At 42.6% G+C, this 23,798-nt stretch overlaps 1 protein-coding gene across 4 annotated transcripts in view; it reads left to right on the forward strand.

The window, feature by feature from the left end:
• Positions 1 to 10,337: 10,337 nt before the first annotated feature.
• KIF20B (kinesin family member 20B) overlaps positions 10,338 to 23,798 on the forward strand; it is a 73,573-nt gene continuing 60,112 nt past the window's right edge. For 2 of the 4 annotated variants that reach the window (XM_037495705.2, XM_054689954.1), the window contains exons 1-2: positions 13,704 to 13,739; positions 15,754 to 15,901. In XM_037495705.2, the coding sequence (XP_037351602.1) occupies positions 15,755 to 15,901 (147 nt within the window). In that variant the 5' untranslated portion in view covers positions 13,704 to 13,739; position 15,754. Of the gene's footprint in view, positions 10,396 to 13,634; positions 13,740 to 15,753; positions 15,902 to 23,798 lie in introns of those variants that run through there. The other 2 variants (XM_054689952.1, XM_054689953.1) reach the window with 2 other exon arrangements.

The raw sequence follows: 23,798 nt of genomic DNA on the forward strand, positions 1-23,798 counted from the left end.
GGGTCCCTGTGTGCCCTCAGTCGTGTGCTAACACGATTGCAAAACTGCTCTTAGTCACCAGGTGTACTGTCAGATTGTCAAACATTTCACACCTGCTTCTGAGGATTCTTTCCAAATTTTATTTTAGAGTTCAAATCTCAGTCTCACTGTTTGGCTAGTGCCAAATGAGGGTAATTGCTGTTGATAAAAATTATGGATAGTAAAACTGTTAGGGGGAAAAGGATGTCCCAAAGCTAATTCCATATAGGCTTTGTGGACTCCACCCCCACCCCAGGTCAAAGTCAAAGACACTGGGAACTCCAAATCCCATCACCACCAAAGGGAAGGTGGCTGGGACCTGAGGGTGGGGTTAAGCAGCCAGGTGGATAGAAAAGGCAGACACGTGGGCTTTGGGAATCCCCCATTTTGGCTCTCTGCCAGCTCGCAGCTTCTGGCCAGCTCCGAGAGTGCCTTTGGGTTTCCAGGTCGGCGGATCGGGTAGGACGCATTAAAGACTTTATTTCCCTATTTTCTCCCTGAGTTGTACATTTTCCTTATTTCCTTTTCCCTTGTAAATAAACCTTTTATTAACCTTTTGTGTGTGCCTGTAGTGGAATATTAATAAGTCCTTTTTAAGCGCGCGGGTGAGGACCCACAGCCAGGAACCCGTTCAAGATCAGGGCTGCTCCGTAACAAAACTAGTGAGACAGTTTGATATGAAACAAGGTATATGCATATGTTCAAAGTATCTTCACGTGATACTTAATAACTATAAAGAGAATAAAGGTAACTTTATAGTGGAGACACTAGGCAATTATGGCCATAACCAAGAAATCAAAGTCAGCATCATTAACAAACAAACATCACATCACATGACTCTCGAAATGATGCACTGAGAAGGCCACAGTGTCGTTTCTGTACTGTTTTTGCCAAAAATGCATAATCTGAATTTATTTTTTTTAATTTTTTTAACACCGATTTTTTTAAAAGATTTATTTATTTATGCACACAAGGACTGGGGAACAGGCCAGAGATGCAGGGGGGTGAGAGGATTCACAGCAGTCTGACTGTTCTGCTCCACCCTCTGTCTCTGGTGAATCCTCTCACCCCCCCGCATCTCTGGCCTGGATTCTCTCACCCTCCCGCGCTTCTGACTGTACCCAGTGCTGGTATAAATAAACAAATAAATCTTTAAAAGAAATAAAAAATAATAATAAAGGGGGCCTCCTGGTGGGGAGGGGCAGAAGCCTCTAGAACCGTCCACTATTTGCAATGAGCTTAATTAAATATTTGTTAATAGGGTAGCTGCAATGACCAAGCTTTCCGTATGCCTTGTGGTTTTGTTATAGGACAGGGAGAGGGGCAGCCCAAACCCCGCAAACCTGCCTATTCTACATGGGTTCTGCCATCCGCCGCATCAACACAAAACATAGGAGACTTTAATGGGAAGGAACTTTAATTAAACTAGGAAACAGTACAGGTGAGGCAAAGAGTCTAGTTTCTAAATGAAGCACCCAAAGTTACCCATCCCCTCGTGGGTAAAACTCCATCCATATGGGGTCGGCCCAGAGCAAGGCCCCAAAGCCTGCCACAAGTCTAAAACATCTTCCAGTGGGGACCCACAGAAAAGGGTCACAAACAACCGGACAATCCCAGAAGGAAAAGAGCAAAATCAACATCAAGATAAAAGCTGCCATTGTCACCTCCCCACAGGTCTCACCCACATCTGTGTCACCCAGTCCACGACCAAAAGACAAGCGCAGTTTCTTCACGTGTCTCTAGGCTCCATGCGCCTCCTCCAGGTCTCCTTGCTCCATCCTGCTTCCTTCCTCTGTCTCTTCCTGCAGCTTCTTCTCTTGCTGCTCAGCTCCACCCTCCCTTGGGTGGGGCAGGGAACCTCCCCCTTTCCTGGGGACCACCCTGTTACAGTTTTATCATATAAAAGTAACAGAGCAGGGCCTCCCCCGTGGCGCAGCGGTTGAGCCCTGGGTTGCAAAGCTGCCCGCAGCCTCTGCAGCACCGGTTCGATCCCCAGCTGCTCCCCGGCCACCGGAGGAGGGTCCCACATGGCGCGCAGACCTCTCCTGCCTGCCGCCCGCTGCTCCCCTCAGCAGTGTACTTCGGTCCTTCTGCCTGCTCTGCTCCCCGCTCTGGTGAATTCTCTCGCTCTCCCGTGCTTCTGACTGTACCCAGTGCTTGTATAAATAAATAAATAAATCTTTAAAAAATAAAAGTAAAGTAATAATAAAAAAAAAACCTACCACATTCCTTGGGCCAGATGGCACCATGCTCAGTGGTGCCAGATCTAACAGCTATTTACAACCTAAAAAGCTTACATTTGTATTTTCATTATAATTTTCTGGCGAATGAAAGAAAGATGTTTTGTGCAAATAAAACCAATGTACTATGACATTTACCATCATATAGAATTATCTTGGGAAGGGCTTTTTTTTCTAATTCACACAAACTACACGCCGAAGCCATAGCACTATTCCATACCCTCCAAAGCCACTATCAAGGTACAACTTCTCTAGATTAGATCTATTCCCAGGCCATTTCTGGAAGTGTTGTAGAGCAACCCCGATACAAAACGGGGTGCCTGACTGTGGGTCCTCACCCGCGCGCTTAAAAGGACTTATCAATGCTCTACTGCAGGCACACGTGAAAGGTTAATAAAAGGTTTATTTACAACGGAAAGGGAAATGAGGAAATGTACAGCTCTGGGAGAAAAGTGGGAGACAAAGTTTTAAATGAGTCCTACCCGATCCGCCGATCAGGAATCCCAAAATGGCGCTCTCAGAGTTGGCCGCCAGCCAGGAGCGGTGAAGCCAGGAGGCAAGCGATCGCGAGCCAGAGAGAGAGCAAGGCCCACGTGTTTGGTTTTTATATCCAACCTGGCTGCCCAACTCCACCCTCAGGTCCCAGCCACCCTCCCCTTGGTGGTGATGGGATTTGTCTTTCCCAATGTCCTGATGGCTTTAGTCTGGAGTGGGGGTGGAGTCCACAAAGCCTGTATGAGATTATCTCAGGACTTCCTTTCCCCCTAACAGAAGGACGGATAACTCCTCCTCATCCCTCTTCCAGCAACAGAATGGAAACTTTATTTTAGATGTTCAAATGTTCTAAGAGCTACGTCCAACATGGCTGTAGGAAAATTACATTATGAGACAATGTATAATGAGGAATTATAGCAGGAGCAGTTTTTAGATTAAAAAGATAGGGGATTCTCAAAATTTCGCCCAAAGGGAAAGTCATTTCGTTTTTCCTCTCCCTTACATAACACATATAAAATGATTTGCGGTGTCTTGTTTTTTTCCATTTAAAAATTCTTTAATCGTGTTCTCATTCTGTTTCTGACACGCGGTGGCTTATGTAAGCATAAACCATGTGAAAATTCCAAGTTTAATTCAGATTCTGGCCTTGAGACACACTGTTTATCTCATTGACGTTAATGGACTGTCCTTCTGTAGGTGAAAGTTCTGGATTTGAATTATAAACTCGGTTAAGACTAAAGTCCCTGGATATCATCCACTTGGGGCCCAGGAGAAGAGTAACATCAGGTAGGATATTTGAGTTTTCAGTAACAGAAAACCCAGATTAAAGTAGCTTAAACAATGAGCAAGCTTATTAACAAGCAACCCAGAGCTCAGAAGTGCTCTGGACCTAATGCCATAAAGGCTGCGCATGGAGTCTCTGATATTCTCTTGGTCCAGCCTTCCTCTGTGTATCAGATTGTTTCCATGTAAGTGAAGACGCATTCTTTGTTCATGTTCTACAGGATTAAAAGAAAACCATTCACCCAGCCCCAGCTCTCAGCTGGAATCTGCAGCTGCCCCTCTCCCCTGCCCAGGGAAACCTGCCCCACAACATTTGGAGCTTGATCTAGCTCATGTGTTCTATTTGGGCGGTACACATGCAAGAAGAGTGTGAATCCTTGCTCCGCCTCTTACTACTGTGGTCTTTGGCTCTATGGTTATTTCATTTGGATCAAATGGTTATTTCATTTTTGTGGCAGAACAATGTATTGAGAAGTTTTCATATTCTCCATATCTTGTGTTCACCACTCCCTTTCTAGGAAGGAGACTCTCACCCTGGAATTCTCTTGCCTTGAAGTTTTTTGCACAAGGACAACAAATTTCCATTCCACTGAGCAGCTTTATTTTTGTAAAAGTTCACTCTGCCAGATTCTGCTAAGTGTTCCTAGAAGGAGAGGAGAAAGGGATACTCTTCAAGGGCATCAAGAAGGAAGAGAGAAAAATCTCCCTGTCACAAAAGTGGGGGGTACTAAGGTGAGAGGATTCCTGTGAGTTGAGAATTCTGGGTGTGCTGGCCAGAGAGGAGGGAGCCAGAACTAGAGAGCATGGCTGTGTGGTGAGATGGACTTGAGATACTGAATCATAGGGACAGGGACCTCATCCTCTCAAAGATGCTTGTTGTTAGACAAAGGAAGCTTTTCTGTTGCAGAAAATCCAGCAGATACTTGTGCAGGTGGAAGAGATGAAAGGACAGACTGTCTCCGAGCTTTAGCACCAGGCAAGACCAAGACCCCTGGACCAAGTCCTGGGACGGAAGCCCCCTGTGACTAAGATGACATTTCCTGACAATCAAGTAGAATCACAGAGGAGTTATTTTTAGTTACATTTAAGAAAATAAAATAACTGGACATTTCTCTCTTTTTTTAATTAAAGATTTATTTTTGTTTATGCATACAAGAACTGGGGGGTAGGCCAGAGGTGAGGAGGGTGAGAGGATTCACCAGAAACAGAGTGGGGACCAAAACAGGCAGATCTACTGAAATACATTGCTGAAGGGAGCAGCGGGCGAGACAGAAGAGGTCTGCTGTGCCATATGTGGGTAGCTCCCTGGCCGGGGATTGAACTCATGCTGCAATGGCTGGGGGTAGCTTGATAGCATTGAGACTTTAACCCCTGCAACACCAAGGAGACCCACTGGACTTTTCTTACACATTTAAATTTGTGCACATTCCTGCTATGTCTATCTGACCCTTGAATTTTTCACCATATTCTAGAGACCCAAACTCTTGACTCCTAAGGTCACATGAAGATTGAGTGAGGTTAATATGAGTGCCACGAAAAGTGCTTAGGCATATTTAATAGATGCTCAGTTGCTGCTAATTCTCTTTAAGTTACTTTTTTTTTTACTTCTTTCTCTCTAAGATGGGATTGTCAGAATAGCACAGCTGGTATCAGGACTTGAATTAGAGAAGGTCAACAGGCAATGTTGTCAATAGCAGTGATGATGATAGCTACCATTTAAAAGAATCTATTATGGGCCAGACACTCCTAAACTATAATCAGGTCAGTGGTTTTTTGGGTTTTTTTTTTAAAGATTTATTTATTTATACAAGAACTGGGGTATAGGCCAGAGGCACGGGAGGGTGAGAGAATCCACCAGAGACAGAGTGGGGAGCAGAACAGGCAGATGGACTGAAGACACTACTGAAGGGAGCAGCGGGCGAGGCAGGAGAGGTCTGCCAAGCCATGTGGGTTGCTCCCCAGCCAGCCGGGAATCAAACCGGCTCTGCAGAGGCTGCGGACAGCTTCACAGTGCTGTGCTCAACCCAGTTTTTATTCTGACTCTGGTCTCAGAGCCTGAAGAACGGAAACAGAAAGACTAAAAGTTCTCAGCTTCTGCTAGCTCCCATGGGCTGTTTGTTATAGGGAAAGACTGGAATGGTATTTTCTTTCAACATATAACATCCCCTCAGGTAACAGGGAGAGAGAAAGAGGTCATTTTGCACCTTAACTTGAGAAGGATGAGGATAGAAAAGGATGAAGTGAGCTAGACCTAGGCATCAGGGTTAAAAATTAGACCATATACTGAAGAATTTTGTATTTTTTTAAAATTGAGATACTACTGGGGTACCCCCATCAGGTATTGCCATTGTAGTGCACCCCACCAACTCACCCATATTCCACCACCATAGACCATTGTGCTTCCTCCCTTCTTTATAGGATTTTATATTTTTTTAAAAACTGGTTTTTGCTGACTACAAAACTAAAGGGGGTCAGGGGGGAGGGGTAAGAAGAAAGTCTCCAAGTATTCATTGTTTTTCCTGTTTCTTCTATTTGATTTCTAACTTTATGGAATTATGGTCAGAGAGACCATTTGGTATAATTTCCATTTTTGTAGTTTTATTGATGATTGACCTGTGTCCCCATAAATGGGCTATTCTTGAACTTGTTCATGTGCAGGGATTATGCTGTGAAATAAGTCAGAAAGAAAAAGAAAACTATCAGATGGTTTCACTTGTATGTGGAATCTAGAGAAACCTTACAAAGTGCCAGAAAAACATAAAATATGCAAGATCTGAGGCCTATAGCAGGGGAGAGGGAGGACAAGGGGTCATAAAAGGGAAAGGAAGAGCACAAGGAACTATGGTGATGGGTCTTGGGGCTGTGAAGGTGAGAACTACACACCCAAGGGAGAAATCAAATACTGTACAAAAATGAACAACGATGTAAGAAAATAAATTTAATTATGAATTTATTTATAAATTTATATGTGTGCATAATTTTTGGGTGAAGTGTTCTGCAGATGTCAGTCAAAGCTTTTTGGTCTAGCTCCTCATTTAAGGCTATTGTTTCCTTATTTTTTGTCTTCTTGATTTGTCTGTTGTTGTAAATGGGTTCTTAAGGTCCCTTAGTATCATTCTGTTGTTATCAATACCTCTCTTTAGTTCTGTTAATTTTTTTATGTATCTCAGTGTGTTATCATTTGGTCCATATTTATGTTACTTCTCATTTTATTAGACCCTTAATCAGAATATATGTCCATCTTGATCGCTTCCTACCTTTTTTCCTTTGAAAGTCTACATTATCTGTATAAGTATAGCTGTTCCTAAATTTTAGTGTTTGTACTTTTTTTACTTTTCATTTGCTTATAGGACTGTCTTCCAGTCTTGCATTCTTAAGCCTGTGCTTATCTTTGTTGGTAAGATAAGTTTCTTGTAAATAGGAGAAGGTTGGACTTTGTTTAAAAATCCCATTCAACCTCCCTGGTGGTGCAAGGGGTTAAGATGCAACCTATGAAGCTATCTGCAGCCACTTCAGCACGAGTTTGATCCCTGGTCAGGGAGAAACCCACATGGCTAAGCAGACCTCTCCTGACTCGCCCACTGCTCCCCTTAGCAGTGTATTTCGATCAATCTGCCTGTTCGGTTCCCCACTCTGTCTCTGGTGAATCCTCTCACCCACCCTCTGTCCTGTACCACAGCTCTTGTACACATAAATAAATAAATCTTTAAAAAATAAATAAAAATTAAAAAAAATAAAAATCCCATTCAGGCACTCTACACCTTTTGACTGATGAATTCAGACAATTCATGTGTAAGGTGATAACTGAGATATAAATGCTCATTGCTATTTTGTTATTTTTTGGTTTGGGGGCGGTTGTGGGTTTTTGGTTTTTCTTGTCTTTTTTCATTTTATTAAGTCTTCCTATTATGTTTTATTTAGGTTCCATTTCCATTGTCTTATGTGTTATACTTTTAAATTTTTGTTTGAAGGGTCTATAGAGGCTGGTATATGATGGACCATTTGTGGACCAGTAGCATGGCCTAGTCTCCAGCTTGTTCTGATGGGCTGCAATGTCACTCTCCTCTGTGTTAAGTAATTTGGTGTCCTTTACCTCTATATTTATTGTTCTCTTGCTTTATAATAACCCCTTTAAGACTTCTTTTGTTATAGGACAGGGAGAGGGGTAGCCCAAGCCCCGCAAACCTGCCTATTCTAAATGGGTTCTGCCATCCGCCGCATCAACACAAAACATATGAGACTTTAATGGGAAGGAACTTTAATAAAACTAGGAAACAATACAGGAAAGGCAAAGAGTCTAGTTTCTAAATGAAGCACCCAAAGTTACCCGTCCCCTCGTGGGTAAAAGTCCATCCATATGGGATCGGCCCAGAACAAGGCCCCAAAGCCCGCCACAAGTCTAAAGCATCTTCCAGTGGGGACCCACAGAAAAGGGTCACAAACAACTGGACAAGCCCGGAAGGAAAAGAGCAAAATCAACATCAAGATAAAAGCTGCCATTGTCACCTCCCCACGGGTCTCACCCACATCTGTGTCACCCAGTCCACGACCAAAAGACAAGCGCAGTTTCTTCACGTGTCTCTAGGCTCCATGCGCCTCCTCCAGGTCTCCTGGCTCCATCCTGCTTCCTTCCTCAGTCTCTTCTGCAGCTTCTTCTTTTGCTGCTCAGCTCCACCCTCCCTTGGGTGGGGCAGGGAACCTCCCCCTTTCCTGGGGACCACCCTGTTGCACTTTCTCATGTCAGTTTGTTTTTGAGTAAGTGATTCAAAGCTGGAAATGATTTTTTTTAAGAACTTTATAAATATCTCCTGTCAATCCCTCTAGGCTTACAATGGTTCTACTGAAAAGTCCACTGAGAGTCTGATTCATGTTCCCTTATAGGTTATCCTTTTATCTCTTGCTATTTTTAATGTTCTGTTTTTGTCACTGGCTCTCAACAGCTTTATAATAATGTCTCTTAGTATGTGTCTGGCTGATATAATTTTGTTTGGCACTCCTTAGGCCTCTGAATGATGATATCTGATATGGTTTTCAGTGATTATTTTTTTAAAGATTTATTTATTTATGCATACAAGAACTGGGGTACAGGCCAGAGGTGTGGGCGGTGAGAGCATTCACCAGAGACAGAGTGGGGAATAGAACAGGTGAATTGACTGAAATACACTGCTGAGGGGAGCAGCAGGCAAGTCAGAAGAGGTCTGCTGCACCATGTGGGTCACCTCCCTGGCCAGGGAGCAAACTTGTGCTGCAGTGGCTGCAGATAGCTTCATAGTGCTGTATGTTAACCCCTTGCGCCACCAGGGAGGCCCCTCAGTGATTATTTTTTAAACAAAATTTCTATGTCTTTCCCTTTCTGTTCTTTCTGGAACCACCTGATATGGCAGTTGTTTCTCATTAGGTTATTCCAAAGGGCTCTTATCTATTTTCAGGTTTTGATTGTTTTTTCTGTATGTTGTTCTATTTATGTGTTCTTTGACACTGTGCCTTTGAGGCTACTAATTCTCTCCATGGCTTGCATTTAAGCCCTCCACTGTATTTTTTTAATTTGACCATAGTATTTTTTAGCTCCACTACTTATAATTATTACCACCTAATATTTTCTGCCTTTATTCTGTTGCTGTATATCCTCCATTGTTTTTGTATTTTTTAAATTCCACAAGTGTTATCATAGCTGTTACCTTGAACTTCTTGGGCCTCTTGAATCATATTTGCTCCAGTGTTTTTGGTATGTACGTCTGTCCCTATATTTTTAGTTGATGGGTTGTAATAGGGATAGACTGTTGCCTTTGCTTCTATTGAAGTAATCGGAGAACTATTACCCACAACAGGTAGTAGGTAACAAAGAACCACGGCTGCAGGGCACCAAAGGATCACCTCAGAGAAGCATCAGGGCTACAAGCTTCCTCTTGGGCTGTGGGTACCAGAATTGTGCGGTGGGATTCAAAGATATCCCCTCCTCTGGGTAGCTCTTCAGTCTAAGTGTTTTTTTTTTTTTTTAAGATTTACTTATTTATACAAGAACTGGGGTACACGCCAGATGCGCGGGAGGGTGAGAGGATTCACCAGAGACAGAGTGGGGAGCAGAACAGGCAGACTGATGAAACACACTGCTGAGGGAAGCAGCGGGCGAGACAGGAGAGGTCTGCTACGCCACGTGGGATTCTCACCGGCTGGCTGGGATCGAAGCCACACTGCAGAGGCTGCGGACAGCTTCACAGTGAGGCGCTCAACCGCCTGAGCCACCAGGGAGGCCCCAGTCTAAGTGTTTCTTGTATTTATTCTCCTGTTAGCTTCCAGCTCTAGGCTATTTTTGAACACTCCATGCAGCACTGGGCACGGATTATAGCTGATATGGTGTCACATTCCAGAAGTTGTTCTCTTTTCTTTTCCAGCCCATTGCCTTTTTCTGTGGTGTTTGTGCTCCTTGTTAACAGGTGCTTAAACTGTAGTTTATTATGCAAATATTTCTTTATCTTGGCTTTAACCCAGAGGGAGGAGGGAAGGAGGGTTGGGGGGAAATGGTGTGTGGCATTGTTTTGAATATCTAGTCCCAAGTGTTGAGTAGTAGTTACCACTTCTATGAGGAGACACAGTTGACTCAGCCTTCCCCCTACCAGTTCATGCTCCAGCTGTTCTACACTGAAAGCCTTCTGTTCAAACCAGTAATCCTTACCTGCTCCCACAGTTCTCCAAAGTACACCCTCTGTCCTGGGAGCCAACTCTGTCATAGTGCCACCCTGTCATAGTGCCGCTCTTCAGGGTCCCCTCATGTTGGTGTGTGCCCCTGTGTCTGCAACTGCAGTGGCCTCCCTCAGTATCACTATGAACACAGTTACAGTTTCTCCTGCCACTTTGACTGGTACGTTACTCCTAGTTTGTGGTACGTTACTCCTAGTTTGTGCTGTGCTCATTTGTTTTTCATTCAGGGCAGTTTGACTTTGTAATGCGGCACCTAGATTCATCCAGATGCAAGCTTGGAGTCTTAAATCTGCCACCATCGTGCCAGGCTCCATAGGTCGACTTACTCATCGTCAAAAAGACCTTGACCCACATTTTATTGTTAAGAATATATCAGATAGGGGCCTCCCCAGTGGTGCAGCAGGTTGAGCGCAGTGCTGTGAAGCTGTCTGCAGCCTCTGCAGTGACGGTTCAATCCCCAGCAGGCCAGGGAGTTAACCCACATGGCGAAGTAGACCTCTCCTGTCTCGCCCACTGCTCCCCTCAGCAGTGCCTTCAGTCCGTGTTGAGGCAGGAACTGGACACTGAGCAGGTTTTCTATGATCCCATGCAGACTGGGTAAAGGAGGAGTCAGAGTCCTCAGTGGCTTTTGCAGGTCTTTTTTTTTTTTTAATGATTTTATTTATTTATTTATATAAGCACTGGGTACAGTCAGAAGCGCGAGAGGGTGAGAGAATTCACCAGAGCCAGAGGGGAGAGCAGAGCAGGCAGACTGATGAAGTACACTGCTGAGGGGAGCAGCGGGCGGTAAGGAGAGGTCTTCGCGCCATGTGGGACCCTCGCTTGGAGGCCGGGGATCGAACCGGCGCTGCAGAGGCTGTGGGCAGCTTCGCAACCCAGCGCTCAACCACTGCGCCACCGGGGAGGCCCCTGCAAGTCTTTTATTTAGATTTACCACGCAAATGGCAGGCAGGGGTGCTGGGGGGCCAGGAGGCTGGCAGTCCTCCCAGGCCCCAGCAAATCCTCACTCTATCTGGGCTCTCTGGCGTTCTCTTTGCTTCTCTTCTTCTCTCGGTTCTCTGCTTCTACCAGCGTCCCCATGATGACGCCATCCTTAAAAGCCCAGTCTTAGCCCAGGAGAATCCCATCTACCTATGCCCACACCCTACTCCAGGTGCCCGCCATCAGGCATGCATTCAGGACCACAGGGTACTGTCATCTATCCTAATGGCGGGAGGGCAGAAAAACCTGATACTTTTTACCTTACCCTACAGTCTGTCTGCCTGTTCTGCTCCCCACTCTGTCTCTGGTGAATTCTCTCACCTTCCCGCATCTCTGGCCTATACCCCAGTTCTTGTATAAATAAATAAATCTTCTTTTAAAAAAGAATATATCAGGGCCTCCCAGGTGGCGCAGCGGTTGAGCGCTGGGTTGCGAAGCTGCCCGCGGCTGCAGCGCCGGTTCGATCCCCGGCTGCTCCCCGGCCACCGGAGGAGGGTCCCACATGGCGCGCAGACCTCTCCTGCCGCCGGCTGCTCCCCTCAGCAGTGTGCCTTGGTCCTTCTGCCTTCTCTACTCCCTGCTCTGGCTCTGGTGAATTCTCTCACCCTCCCGCGCTTCTGACTGTACCCAGTGCATGTATAAACAAAACAAACAAACAAACAAAATAAATAAATAAATGAAAAACATGCCTCTATTAAAAAAAAAAAAAAAGAATATATCAGATAACCTCACTTATAAGGGGAATACAGGGAAACCTAACAGAGGATCAGAAGAAAGATAAAATTTGCAGGCAAACCATAGATGGGAGGCCTATAGCAGGGGATGGCTAGAGAGAGGAATTAAAATAGGCAAGAGGAGAGCACAAGGACTATGGTGACAGTTCATGCATGCTATGGTGGGGAGGTAGAGGAGGGAAGAATTATGGGGACTACACCTGAGTGGAGAAATTTTACAAAAATGAACAATGTTGTCAGAAAATTAAAAAATTATTAAAAATAGATAAATCATACTCCAGATATTGAAGTGAGTTGGTTTAAAACTCATTTTAACCAGTAACTTCGAACATGGTTGTTCTGCAACCATTCCAGGCCAGGTAGGTTCACTGTAGGTTCAGGCAGCTTTAAAGAGAATCTTGGAGTCCATGGCATCATCCCCACAGGTAAGGGGAAAATAAGCCAGCAGGGAGACAGCAACTTGGGCCCCCCTGTGAATCTCCATACGGTCTTTCCTCTTGTAGCTGCTCTCCACCACACTCCCTCTGTCATACAATCCACTGTGACACCGCCCTTACAGGCTACATCTCTCTGCTCAGGTGTGCCCACTTACACATGCCCACACCGTACTCCAGGTGTCCACCATCAAGCATTCATTACCCAAGTCCATGCTCCCAAGCGCCTGCTGCATTCAATACTGCAGGTGATAGCCACAGGCCAATGGCACAAAAGCCTGAGCAATCTTCATTTACCCTACAGTGGTATACATATAAACTCTCATTTAGAATGGTGCTTTGGTGGTGGGTGTGGTGTGGTAACATACATCTATACCTCTAAATCATAACAGTGTTTTAAACCAACATTATATCGATAAATACAATTGAAAACAAAATATAAAACAAACTGTAACCGTGTTAGTGGTGGCATTATAAAAATTTTAAAATGATAATAATATTGATAGAGGGGCTCATTGGTGGTGCAAAGGGTTAAGTCGCAGCATTATGTAGCTATCCACAGCCACTGCAGATTGAGTTTGATGCCCAGGGCTGGCCAGGGAGCTAACTCACATGGTGCAGCAGACCTCACCTGTTTCGCCCGCTACTCCCCTCAGCAGTATATTTCAATTTGCCTGTACACCAGTTCTTGTATGCATAAATAAATAAATCTTTTTTTTTTAATTTTTTTTAATAGAGGCATGTTTTATTTTATTTATTTGTTTGTTTGTTTGTTTGTTTTGTTTATACATGCACTGGGTACAGTCAGAAGCGCGGGAGGGTGAGAGAATTCACCAGGTTGGGGTCTTGCAGAAAGGGCAATAATCCTCCACGTGCTGGCAGCTCTATTCCAAGCGACTGTCCAGGTGTGACCCGTCCCTAAGGAAGTCACAGGCCTGGGTGGTGGGCCTGCGGCCTGCTCTGGGTCTTTTTTGTTTCTCAGATAGAATCCGAGCCCGCCAACGACCCCCCCCACTCCCCACCCCCTACCCCCCGAAAAAGCTACACACCGCGGCCGCGAGGAGAACCCTAACCAGCCCAGAGCTAAGAAAGCCCAGGTTCTCGCCCCGCCCACCCGTCCGCCTCCTCCCATTGGCCGCCGGCGATCCGAGACCCGCCCTCCCCAGATTTGAAAGCTTCTTCCGGGAGCGGGTGGGAAGCCCGCAGCTCAAGCCAGCTCGGCTCCCGAGCGTCGCCGCGGAGGCTCCGCCCACTCCCAGCGTTCAATGCGGCACCCGGGCCGCCATTGTTTGAATTTGAAAAAGACAACGCCGCTCTGCCGCTCGCTGGTCGGGCTGGCCGGGCAGCCTTCGCAGGTGAGGAGGTACCTTGGGTGCGGGTACGACGAAAGACGTGGGTGACAGTGCACTTTACCAGGTCCGAGGCTGGGAAACGAGTCCGGCTTGCGAACACCATCCTGTGGGACTGAGACGCTGCTGAGAGTCCCCGCAGGAACTGGGTCGCGGGGCGATCGCGGCGCCTGGCCTGGCCCCCGGCGCTCGAGGCAGGGTTAAGCCGGAGGCTTGGTTAAGGTGGAAATTACCTCTCCACCACTTTTAGCCGAATGACACAAGGCGACGGATTTAATCTCTGGGCCTCCGTTCCCTTGTCTGTTAAAAGAGGATAATAAATAATAGTACCTACCTCTTCCGGCTCTTGCAAAGATAAAATGACTATGTAAAGTCTTAGAAATAAGTGTCGGGATATGGTAAGCACTAAGTGTTTGCAATGTTTTTATTATTGTTGCTGCTGTTATTTTGTTGGGGTGCAGGCCTTTTGTCAAACCTAGGCTCCCGAGTCTTGGAGGTGAACAGTTTTCGCAGGTGACAAGCCCGCAGTTGGGAAGGGGACCCCTGTTCGGGCCATCTGTGCTTTTATTTACAGGCCGCTGCCAGTGACTGGCTCAGGAAGGTAGTAATGCCCTTCTTGGACTTCACGGTGCCAAGCGGAATGGGATTGGGGGTGGCAGGACTGCAGTAATTGCTGTCATAGTTTAGGAGGTGCACCCCCACCCCCCGCGCCCTCTCGTTTTACTCCCGGTTCAGCAATTCCTGCCTTACACAATTCTGTAATATTTATAATGTCTTGCTGAAGGATTGGTTGACTCAAGTTCATGCCTTATAAGTTAGCTTGTTTTTAGCCCTTATGGTGATCACATTCAGGTTCATTTTTGTTTTAAAATAAGGTAACATGCTTACCAACGTAGAATGCATCTTTGACTCATTTATATATCACCTGTGGATGCCCATTACTATCTTACTGAGCCCGGTGTAGGGGTCATTGATATGAGCATTTTATGATTTTGTCAAAAAACAGCAGCGTCCTCTTTTTCCCTGATACTATCCACCTGGTAGATGCTTGTAAATTATTTGAATGTTAGTATTTTTTCAGTTAAGGTTACCCCTAAGTTTTCCTTTAAGTTTGATGGCCTGATATTTAATTCAGTTGTAATATTTCATTGCAATATTCTGTATTCACCTTAGTTTAAAACCTTCAGTGTGTCAGGTACTGTATTGTGATAGTTTGGAAGAAACCAGTTGAAAGTCATCATTTATACAATTGAGTTTAATTATTAAATGCTAAAATATTGCATACAAAATAAGTAATATTCTTTTTTTTTTTTAATAGAGGCATGCTTTATTTATTTATTTGTTTGTTTGTTTGTTTTATACATGCACTGGGTACAGTCAGAAGCACGGGAGGGTGAGAGAATTCACCAGAGCCAGAGCGGGGAGCAGAGCAGGCAGAAGGACCGAAGTACACTGCTGAGGGGAGCAGCGGGCGGCAGGAGAGGTCTGCGCGCCAATGTGGGACCCTCCTCCGGTGGCCGGGGAGCAGCCGGGGATCGAACCGGCTCCTCGGGCGCGGGCAGCTTCGCAACCCAGCGCTCAACCGCTGCGCCACCGGGGAGGCCCAATAAGTAATATTCTTCAGAAACATGAAATAAGTAAAATAATACAAGCTTCTAATTTACTCCCCAATTTCTTTGCTATTTTATTTCAAACAGATCTATGTTTTCTACTGTCTGTATCTACAGATTGTCTTTACTCATGAAAATCCTGGATGAATGTACCCATAGGTTAGGTCATATGAGCAGTGGTAGTAGACTATAGTCAACATTTAATTCAGATTCTTTAAATAATTTAATATTTTGTCCTTTCCATGGATCATCAAATTACAAATGAAGCAGTCTACTGGTATTTCCCCCCTCTGGAAATCTGGTTATTGTATATGGTGGGAAGTAATGGGCTAGACTCAGACTTTTTAAACTGTAGGTGACTTATATGCTGATTTATTATATTTCTAAAGAAGTTGCTATTATTCTTGCAGAATGGAGTCTAATTTAAATCAGGATGGGGTGCCTAGACCATCTTACGTTTTTAGTGCTGACCCAATTGCAAGGCCTTTGGAAATAAATTTTGATGGCGTTAAGCTTGATCTCTCTCGTGAGTTTTCTTTAGTTGCTTCAAACACTGAGGTAAGTACAAGATAAGTTTGTTAATTTTCATGACTGAGTAGAAATGTGTACTTGTAGATACATACAGCGTTTGTCACACTGGGTTTAAGGCAACCGTCTGTCTTTTCTTGGCTCCCTGAATACATAACTGTCCCTTTTCAAGTAGTAGGTCCAAACAACTATTTGTGCCCTAACTTAGTAGTCATGTGGGGGAAAATTTTACTTAAAAGAAAAAATAAGTTTAAAATTTTGTTCTTCAATAAGTATAGCTGCTAATGGAATATGTGTGCCTTTTGGACACTGCATAAGTTCTTAAGCTTTAGGATCAGATTAGACATTGCCATCCTTATTTCCTGTTTCTCATTGTTTTCAGTGTAGTACTTTCTTAACACAGTAACCACAGAAAAATGCAACTTTACAAAGATACAACATCATCAAAAGAAATGATGTGACTGGGCCTCCCCGGTGGCGCAGCAGTTGATTGCTGAGTTGCAAAGCTGCCCGCAGCCTCTGCAGTGCCGGTTTGATCGCTGGCCACCGGGTGAGCAGACCTCTCCTGCGCGCTGCTCCCCTCAGCAGTGTATTTCATCGGTCTGTCTTTTCTGCTCCCTGCTCTGGCTCTGGTGAATTCTCTCAACCTCCCGCACTTCTGACTGTACCCAGTGCTAGTATAAATAAATAAATAAATATTAAAAAAAAGAAGAAGAAATAATGTGACCTAATGTTGAAACTATGAACTACTTGGAGCTAAAAGTTAATGGTGTTGAACATATATCAAGTACTGCTGTGTTTACCTTGAAAATGTAGACTACTCCATTATAACTCTTGGATTTTGCAGCCTTAGTTTAAAAACTAATAAATTTTCAAAAATTAAGATAACTCAGTCATGTTTAAGAAGTAAAAGTCCTTCCACCACCCTGTCTACCGCCACTATACTGTTAGGTGTCTTTTAGATTTTTTCTTATACATTTACTTTTTAGTTCATCAATATTAGTTTTGATGTCTTAGAGGGATAAATCTACTTTGTAAAGAATGATGGAAGAGGGCCTCCCCAGTGGCGCAGCGGTTGAGTGCTGGGTTGTGAAGCTGCCCGCAGCCTCTGCAGCACTGGTTTGATTCCCGGCTGCTCCCCGGCCACCGGGGAGGGTCCCACATGGTGTGCAGACTTCTCCTGCCGCCTGCTGCTCCCCTCAGCAGTGTGCTTCGGTCCTTCTGCCTGCTCTGCTCCCCGCTCTGGCTCTGGTGAATTCTCTCACCCTCCCGCGCTTGTGACTGTACCCCAGTGCTTGTATGAATAAATAAATCTTAAAAAAAAAAAAAAAAAAGAATGATGGAAGAGAACATGGGATTGGAAACCTACATAAAAGAATAATATTTATAACCAGCATTTGCTCCCAAACCTGGGAAAGGGCTCTTGAGACCCTCTGGTCGAGAGTGAAAAGAGGAGCCCGTAGACACCAGTGAGGGCAAGCAGGAGTCAGCATTTATTGTCAAAAGAGCAAGGAAAGAGCACTTCCGGGAGACCTCTCTGGGCATGAGAGATGTTTTAAGGTGCCTAAAGTAGGGATCTATTTAGGATTTAGGAATGGGGCTGAGAACAAAGGAATTAACCTTTACTGACTGAGAAAACAAGGACAGTGGATGTGGCTCTAGTCCATTCATCACTGCTGATTGTGGGTTTTAATCAGCTTCAGCTCAGCAGTCATGCAGGACAGATGACCACCTCCATGGTGTCTATCTCACAGAGGCTGTGTGCCTTCAGCTTCGTTTTGAACTGGTCTCAAGGTCTGTAACTTTTCTTCCATAGTAGCTAACTTGATAAGTTATAAAGAGATGACTCAGAAATGCTCAGACTAGGGAAAAATTAGTAATAAGAAGAATGACCCAAGGAAATTTATGGCAGCTGGTGTTCAGGCCTAGATTCCTCGGGACTGTTATACCACAGCAAAGTTTTGTCCTTGAGTCCTGTCCTGGTCCCAGGATTCTCCTTGTCTCAAATAGGTCTTTTTTAAGAAACTATCAAACTTTTCCAAAATGATAATAGCATTTTATATTCCCAGCAGCAATGTATGAGATCTTCAATACTTGAGCTAGTCATAAACTGTTTTAGAGCAGTTCTATGTTCACAGCAAAATTGAGAAAGTGTAGGATTTCACACGTACTTTCACACGTGAGGCCTCCCCTATTATCCACATTCCCCATCAGAGTGATACATTTGTTAGAATTGATGAACCCATATTGATGTGTTGTTATAACCCAGAGTCCATAATGTATAATAGGGTTCACTCTTAGTGTTGTACATTGTATGGGTTTGAACAAACACTATGACATGTATACAGAGTATTTTTCACTACCCAGAAAATCTGTGCTCCACCTGTTTATCCTTTTACCCCCACCAATCACTCATCTTTCAACTGTCTCTCTAGCTTTGCCTTTTCTAAAATGTGATATGTTTGGAATCATGTAGATCATAGCCTTTTCACATTGGCTCCTTTCACTTAGTCTCATAGGTGCTTAAGATTCCTCCATGTCTTTCAGAGGCTTGATAACATATTTCTTCTAAGTGATAAAAATTATTCCACTCTCTGAATGTACCAGTTTATCCATTTTGAGGTAATTTTTGTGAGGAGTCTGTCCGGATTAATTTTTTTTTTTAAAGATTTATTTATTTATTTATTTATTTATTTATACAAGCACTGGGTACAGTCAGATGCGCAGGAGGGTGAGAGTATTCACCAGAGCCAGAGCGGGGAACAGAACAGGCAGACTGATGAAATACACTGCTGAGGGGAGCAGCGGGCATGGCAGGAGAGGTCTGCCCGTCATGTGGGACCCTTGCTGGTGGCCAGGGATCGAACAGGCACAGCAGAGGCTTCGGGCAGCTTCACAGCCCACAGCCTAGCACTCAACCGCTGAGTCACCAGGGGAGGCCCTAGATTAATCTTTTTGCATGTGAATGTCCACTATTTCAGCACCATTTGTTGAGAAAACTGTTGTTACTCCATTGTCTTCTTTTCCTTCTCTGACACAGATCATCTGACTGTAGTCTTAGGGAGCTATTTCAGGACTTTGTTCTGTTCCATTGATGATTTTGTTCTTTTGCCAATACCACATTGTTGATTACTATTAGCTTTACAGTGTATCTTGAAGTCAGGTAGTGTCAGTCCTCTCACAATTTTATGTTGGATAGTCTTTTTATTTTTAGTCTTTCTAATAAGATTGTGTTGGTATCCAAATGGTATTTACATTTACCTGATGACTAAAAATGTTGAATGTATTTTCACGTCCTTATTTGTCATTTGTGTGTCTTCAGTGAAGTTTCTATTTAAGTCTTTTGCCCATTTAAAATTTTCAGTTTGTTTTCTTAGTGAATTTGAAGTATTCTTTATATTGCTCAGAAACATATTTATCAAAAATTCTTCGCAGATATTTTCTAACAGTCTGATTTCTCTTCATTCATTTTGAAGAGCATAAGTTTGTTTTGTTTTTTTTTTTCCCATGACTTGTGGCACGCCATTCTTTATGTGGTGTTCTCCGTGTGTGTGTGTCTTCATATGGTTTTTCTTTTCTTTTATGTATTTTTTACATCATTTTTCATTTTTGTACAATGTATGCATTTTCATCTTGATAATAGTCTCTGTGAAATTCCCATCACCCATTCACCCGTGTACCATCACCATAGTCCCTTGTGCTCTTCCCACCCTTGTTTTGATCCTACTCCCTTCTCCCTCCCTGCAGTATGTCTCTGGTTTATAGTTGCCTGTTGATTTTGATTTTTACTTTATCATAATTGTTTTTTTCCCCCTAATCCCTTATTTGGATCCTCTACATTCATGCTATAAGTGAGACCATCCGGTATTTTTCTTTTTCTTTCTGGCTTATTTCTCTGAGCATGATCCCTTCCAGTTCCATCCATGTTGCTGCAGATGGCATGAGTTTATCTTTTTTGATTGCTGAGTAATATTCCATTGTGTATATATACCACATCTTCTTGATCCAGTCATCTATTGGGCATTTGGGTTGTTCCCATAGCTTACCTATTGTAAGTAGTGCTGTAGTAAACATAGGTGTGCAGGTGTCCTTTTGAATTAATGTTTTTGTGTCCTTTGGGTAAATACCCAGGAGTGGAATTGCTGGATCATATGGAAGCTCCATTTTTAGCAGATTGAGGAACCTCTATACAGCTTTCTATAGTGGTTGGACCAGTCTGCACTCCCACCAGCAGTGCAGGAGAGTTCCTTTTTCTCCACATCCTCACCAACATTTGTTGTTGCTAGTTTTTTTGATATGTGCCCTTCTCACTGGTGTTAAGATGGTATCTCATTGTGGTTTTGATTTGCATTTCCCTGATAACAAGTGATGTTGAACATTTTTTCATATACCTCTTGGCCATGAGAGCATAAGTTTTTTAATGTCTCCATGAAGTCCATTGTATCCGTTTGTTCTATTGTAGAATGTTATTTTGGTGTCATAACAAAGAAATCTTTGCCCGACTCAAGACCACAGAGATTTTCTTCCACGCTTTCATTTAAAGTTATGTGGTTTTTACATTTGCATATAGGTCTATGATTCATTAATTCTTATATACAATGTGAAGTTTCTATCCAAATTACTTTTTTATTGTTACATATAGATATCCAATTGTTCTACTATAAGTTGTTTAAAAAACTATTCCACCTCCTGCATCTCCTTGCACCTGTGTAAGACAAAGCCCCCCTTTTTGTGGGGGCTCATTTCTGTATATTCTGTTTCATTGTTCTATTTATCCTGCCAATATCCCACTGTTTTTGTTTACTGTAGCTTTAAAGTACCTCTTGAAATCAATAGTATTAGCCCACCAAATCTCTTCTTTTTCAAAGTTGTTTTGACTCTTCTAGGCACTTTTCATTCTATGTTAATTTATGAGCTTGTTATTTTCTACCCAAAAAATAAGGGGATTTTGATTATAATTGCATAGAATATGCATCAGTTTGGAAGAACTGCTATCTTAATAATATTGAGTCTAACAAATGATGAACAATGTGAATCTCCATTTCTTTTGATGTCCTTTATTTTCTCTGAGTAATGTTTTCTAGTTTTCAGTGTATAGGTCTTTCACATCTTTTGTCATATTTAATCTGTATTTCATAGTTTTTTATCTATTGTAAATGGTATTGGTTTTGAAAATCAATTTTTGACTGTGCCCTTCTAATATATAGAAAAACAACTGATTTTACGTATTAATTTTGTATCAGGCTTCATAGCTAAATTCATTTAATAATTCCAGTAACCTGTTCTGTCTGATTTTTGTATACAGATGTTCAGTTGTCTGTGAATAAAGATAACTTTATTTTTTCCTCTTAATTCAGATGCCTTTTCTTTCGTACTTACTCTCTGCCTGGTTATATTAACTAGAACTTGTGGTCCAGTATAAATAGAGTGAGAGCAAAAATCCCTGTCTTGTTACTCCTCTCGCTACTCATCTTAGATTTGCTCTTTCACCGTTAAGTATAATGTTAACTGTGGGGGTTTTTTTGTAAATATATGCATATAATAGTATTTTGTGATTCTTTGTATTTCTCTGGCTGTTATAATTTTGCCTCTTTCGTTGCTGAGTCTTTTTATTTGTGTTTTTTCTTTGTGAGCCTTACTAAGAGTTTATCATTTTGGTTTATCCTTTCAGAGAACCAGCTCTTGGTTTCATTGATTTTTTTTTTTTTCAACATTTATTTTATTTATACAAGAGCTGGGGCACAGGCCAGAGTCGCAGGAGGGTGAGAGGATTCACCAGAGACAGAACGGGGAGCAGAATAGGCAGACAGACCGAAAGCACTGCTGAGAGGAGCAGTGGGTAAGACAGGCGAGGTCTGCCTCGCCATGTGTGATTTTCCCTGGCCGGCTGGGAATTGAACCAGTGCTGCAGAGGCTGCGGACAGCTTTACAACACTGCGCTCAACCAGCTGCACCACTTAGGCGGCCCTGGTTTCATTGATCTTTTTTCTTTCTCTTTGTTTTGTATTTCATTTACTTTCATTCTAATTTTTATTTCCTTCTTGTTTATTTCCTTGTTTTATTTCCTTCCTTGTTTATTTCCAGATTTTTTACATTGTGTGTTCTTATTTTTCTAGTTCCTTCAGCTGTAAAGTTAGATGGTTTATTTAAGACTTTCCTTGTTTATTGATGTGAACCTGTGGTGTTACATATTTTCCTAAGATGGAAGTAATATTACGAATATAACTTTTGCTGCATCCCATGGGATCTGGTAGATTGTCTATATTTGATTGTCTATATTGTCTATATTTGCTTATCTCCAGATACTTTATTATTTCTCCTTTGATTTTTTTGTTTATCTGGGAGCAATTTGCTTAGTTTCCACAGGTTTAGAGATTTTTCCCTCTTTTCTTATTATGATTGATTTCTAGCTTTATACTATTTTGGCTAACAAAACAAAACATGTTTGATATAATTTTGACTTTCACAGGCATTTTGAGGCTTGTTTTGTGTCCCTGCATATGATCTAGCCTGCACTTGAGAAGCATGTGTATTCATTTCTTTTTTCTTTTGCTTTGTTTTGTTTTTATTTCCTTTGTATATGTCTATTAAGTCTTTTCCACTTTTTCATTTAAGGCCATTATTTTCTTGTTTATTTCCTGTCTGGATTATCTATTCAGTGATGTAAGTGTTATATTGAGATCCCCTACTATTATTGTGTCGCTGTTGTTGTGTTGTGTTAGGGTTGTTAACAGTTGTTTTATGTGTTTGCATACAACTGTTGCTGGGTACATAACTTTTGATGACAGTTACATTTTTTGATGATTGTCCCCTTGATATTTATATTCTACCGGTCTTTGTCACTAATTAAGCTAATTAATTTAAACTTATACAAGAACCTGGGATACAGGTCAGAGGCACCGGAGGGTGAGAGAATTCACCAGAGACAGAGTGGGGAGCAGAACAGGCAGATGGACCAAATCACTGCTGAGGGGAGCAGCAGGCGAGGCAGGAGAGGTCTGCCGTGCCATGTGGGTTTTTCCCTGGCCAGCCGGGAATCGAACCAGCGCTACAAAGGTTGTGGACAGCTTCACAGCGCAGCGCTCAACCCACTGTGCCACCGGGGAGGCCCTAGTCTATATCTTTACATCTGATGTGAAACTCTTATAGCATAATGTAAATGAATGATTTTTTTTTTAATTCAACCTATCATTATATGTCTTTTAATTGGTGAGTTCAGACCATTAAAGTTTAAGGTGATTGCTGATATATGAGATTTACTTAGTGCCATTCTGTCTTTTGGAGTTTTGTTTTATCTTTCTATTGTTGTTTTTTAATGTATTTCTGCCTTATCATTTGTATGGCTTTCCCTATGGTTTTCTCATTTTTTTGATTTCTTAAGTGTGTCTATTCCAGGTTTTTGTTTTATGGTTACCATGAAGGTTATATTTAACTTTGTCTATCTAAAATGCTTTTTTGTACTGATATTGACTCATCATCATTTGAGTACATATAGAGTCTGTCTTTCCCATTTGTTTTGTTGTTTTCTCCTATTATTCTTGTTTATGCTTCTGATTCTGTATTACTGTTTATCATCTTGCTCAGAATTTTTTGTTCCTTTGCTGAGCATTTTTTGTAGGGTAGGTCTAGTCATGGTAAACTCCATTAGCTTTTGTTTTTCTGGGAAAGCTTTTATTCCTTCTCATATATGAATGATAATTTTGTAAGATAATTTCTGGCTGGCAGTTTTTATTTTTTAGAGTTGTAAATATGTTATTCCACTCCTTTTTAGATACCTTGAAGGGTGTCTGCTGAGAAGTCTGATGAAAAATTGACCGAGGTTTTTTCCCTAGCATCCCTTAATTTTTTTTCTTCATTGTTGACTTTTGATATTTAACAATGATGTGTCTTTGTTGGTGTGGTCATTTTTCTTTTTTTTTTTTAAGAT

The sequence above is a fragment of the Talpa occidentalis genome, unplaced genomic scaffold (genome assembly GCF_014898055.3).
Source record: "Talpa occidentalis isolate TD23 unplaced genomic scaffold, MPIMG_talOcc4v2.1 talOcc4.8, whole genome shotgun sequence".
NCBI classification, from domain to species: Eukaryota; Metazoa; Chordata; class Mammalia; order Eulipotyphla; family Talpidae; genus Talpa; species Talpa occidentalis.